This window comes from Myiozetetes cayanensis, unplaced genomic scaffold (assembly GCF_022539395.1).
Source record: "Myiozetetes cayanensis isolate MyiCay16 unplaced genomic scaffold, myiCay2020 scf9, whole genome shotgun sequence".
In the NCBI taxonomy this organism is placed as follows: domain Eukaryota; kingdom Metazoa; phylum Chordata; class Aves; order Passeriformes; family Tyrannidae; genus Myiozetetes; species Myiozetetes cayanensis.
The window spans coordinates 10,929,652-10,932,382 of record NW_026088185.1 but is presented as its reverse complement, the minus strand read 5'-3'; the positions used below and the strand labels follow the sequence as shown (position 1 = coordinate 10,932,382).

At 41.5% G+C, this 2,731-nt stretch overlaps 1 protein-coding gene across 1 annotated transcript in view; it reads right to left on the bottom strand.

Annotated features, from left to right (window-relative positions):
• Positions 1 to 750: 750 nt before the first annotated feature.
• The window catches only part of LOC126652773 (aldehyde oxidase 2-like), a 42,844-nt gene continuing 40,863 nt past the window's right edge, over positions 751 to 2,731 (bottom strand). The window contains exon 35 of the mRNA XM_050339878.1: positions 751 to 913. Coding sequence (XP_050195835.1) covers positions 860 to 913 — 54 coding nt within the window. The 3' untranslated portion in view covers positions 751 to 859. The remainder of the gene's footprint in view (positions 914 to 2,731) is intronic.

Below are 2,731 nucleotides of genomic sequence, written 5' to 3'. Positions count from 1 at the left end.
TGCAATGGGCAACCTCACCTGTGTTATGGTCACTCGAAGCTGGTACTGGGAACCTGTCCTGCTCTAACCCTTCCTGCCTCCAGCACACCTCTCTCACATCGTGCCTTCTCCTCACCTACAGATGAACACGTCAGCTACGTCCTGATTCACCGTTTTGCTGGAAAGAAGGAGCAAAACTGTGGGTAAGAAAGAGGAGCAGAGGAGCAAGTGATGACAAGGCAGTGAACAGCAGTGATTATACTCCAGCTCTGAGAGAGGCTGAAGCTGGTAGTGGTTCAAAGAGATCTGGTGGTAAGGAGCAGGTTTGAGGTAGGCTGGCAGGAAGCAAAGAAGCTGTACTGGTGTATTACTGTGGTTACTGTAGTGGTAATAATATATCGGTGTCTAGAAATATTTGGCAGAAGGTACTTTCAGAATGTCTCTTTTACTGAAATATTGATACATTGCCCACCAGTAATTTGTACAATGTATAATTCTGATCTTTGTGATTTTTGTGTGTTAGAAGAAGAGAGAAATAAATAACAACAGCTATGACTCTCAAACTGGATGCAGAAGTGACAAAATGGTTCTATTTGTGATCTGCTCTTCACTGCAGATGTTTTCAAAATCTCATGCAAATTCTTTGAAGTTCTTGGGGTAACTTAACAAGTATTCCAGTGTAGTATGAAACACAGTAATGAGTGATCTCTTACTCAGAGACTTACAATAGAACTGGTGCTTATATCTTGTTCTGCAAAGACAGTGTGATACATATATGTGTGTGTGCAGGTAAGTATTACAGCTCTTTCTTGCACGAATGCTTTTGATGAGTAGGTGGCTGAAGGAACCACCTGGTAGGTTGATACTCAGGAAAGCAGTACTAAACTATATCGATGGCCCATGGCTTATAGGTTCCAGGTTTGTCTTTTGGAATCTGAAATAAAATATAAAGAAAAACAACGTCATTTTGCTAAGGGGAAAAAAGAGCTACTGTAATTCACAAATGCATGTTCCTTATCAGCCATGTAAATGTCATTGCATGCACAAAACTCCATTTTCCCATATTATAAAAGGTTGTGAAATCAACCAACTTACTTCTAGTTAACAGTGGCATTCTGGTGATTGAACAGGTAATTAAGCTCATATCTCCATAGCACAGGAGAGTTCACAGCCTGAAAGGCTCAGATGAGAGGAACTGACAGAAGAGGTTCCATCATGCAATATGGTTTAATGACATAATGTCCTAGAGACAGAACATCAGCTCCTGATGACTGGATAACAACTTCACCATTATTTAAGTTCTGAGTTTTCCCCAAGTGCTTGCACAGCACTTTTAGCCCACAAAGGTTCCTAATCCTGGTTATAACTTCTATGAATATGAGAAGTTCTATCACCGCGAAACACTTTGACTGCTGGATGTCCTGCACAGAAGGAAGCAGAAGTGGATGGATGTGGAATTCACAGCCCCAACCTCCAGGGAGGTTGAGCTCAGGGAGTCTCTGGCTGGCTGCCATTGGGAGAGACAGGGCCTGCAGGTCTGCCTGACCCAACCTGTGCCTCTCTTCAAAGAGAAATTTTCAGTCTAGGGTACAAGAGAGTTGTTCAAATTCAGCTACACTGGGCTTTTCAAGTTTAAGCTGTAATTGATGGACCTTGTCACAGTTTGATTGGATGCTTCCTGTTTTCCAGGCTCCCAAAATGTTTGCTTAGTTTGCTTTCTGGCTGAATATGCATTGAGGGAGAATGACTGGTAAACCCCTGCTGTTTTTATCTATTTCATAATTGCTCCTGTGCTTTACTACTTTAATTTTTTATTCTCTTTTTTTCTCCTTTTCTCTTCAACTTATAAATAAACAGAAATTTGGGTAAGTGACAATGTATTAAGCAGCTTCAGATATCTGCTTTTATAGTGCCAAAAGGAAAAGTGCATTGGAAAATCTGTGAAGTGGCTAAAGCTTTCATCAGAAAACAATGTCATATTTCCCATCTTGCCCACCCTTCTGAAGAAACTCTTTTATGATCATTGTTGGCTAGGACAGATACAGGGAGGGAAGTTGGTCCTGCCTCAGAGTCCTACAAAAAAAAGTACTGTCCAGCAGTCTGCTGCTCTGTCCTACTGCCAACCCCTTTAGTGAGGGAAGAGCAAGATATAGGAAGATCAGATTGAGGCATTACTGTGGAAAGAAAGACACAGAGAACTGCGAGGGTGAGGTGCATTTTCTTGCCATCTTCATTTTGAAGAATGCAGAGGCAAAGCACACAGGTGGCTATCCAAATAATGTCAGTGACTGTGGGGAGAATTTCACTAAAAGGGCATAGTGTACCAGTTGTGCATTAGGTGTTCCATCTGTGTGAGAGGGAAGATATTAGAAGATAATGGAATGTCAAAAACAGCCAGAGCTGGTACTCTGTCGCACTTTAAGAGTGGTATCTGCACCATTTTCAAGCCTATGCATTATACCTACGAAGTCATTATAGTGTCTGAGATAGGCAGAAAATGGACATCTTGCATGTTTGTCAAAATAAAAAGAAGGTTGGGGTATCTAAAATCCATTGTCCTTTTTATCCTGATCATTTCAAGTGTCTGCTGAATGTCTCTTTATTCTAGAAAACAAAGAAGCTATAGCATGGCCTGAGGGTCAAGGTGGAGGGCTGTCATGAAGCCAGCTGGACATGGATTGTGTTTTGGGAAGGATCATTGCTAGCCTCTGCTTTTTTTATAAAAAATCAAAGGTGTGTTCACTCAAGCAAC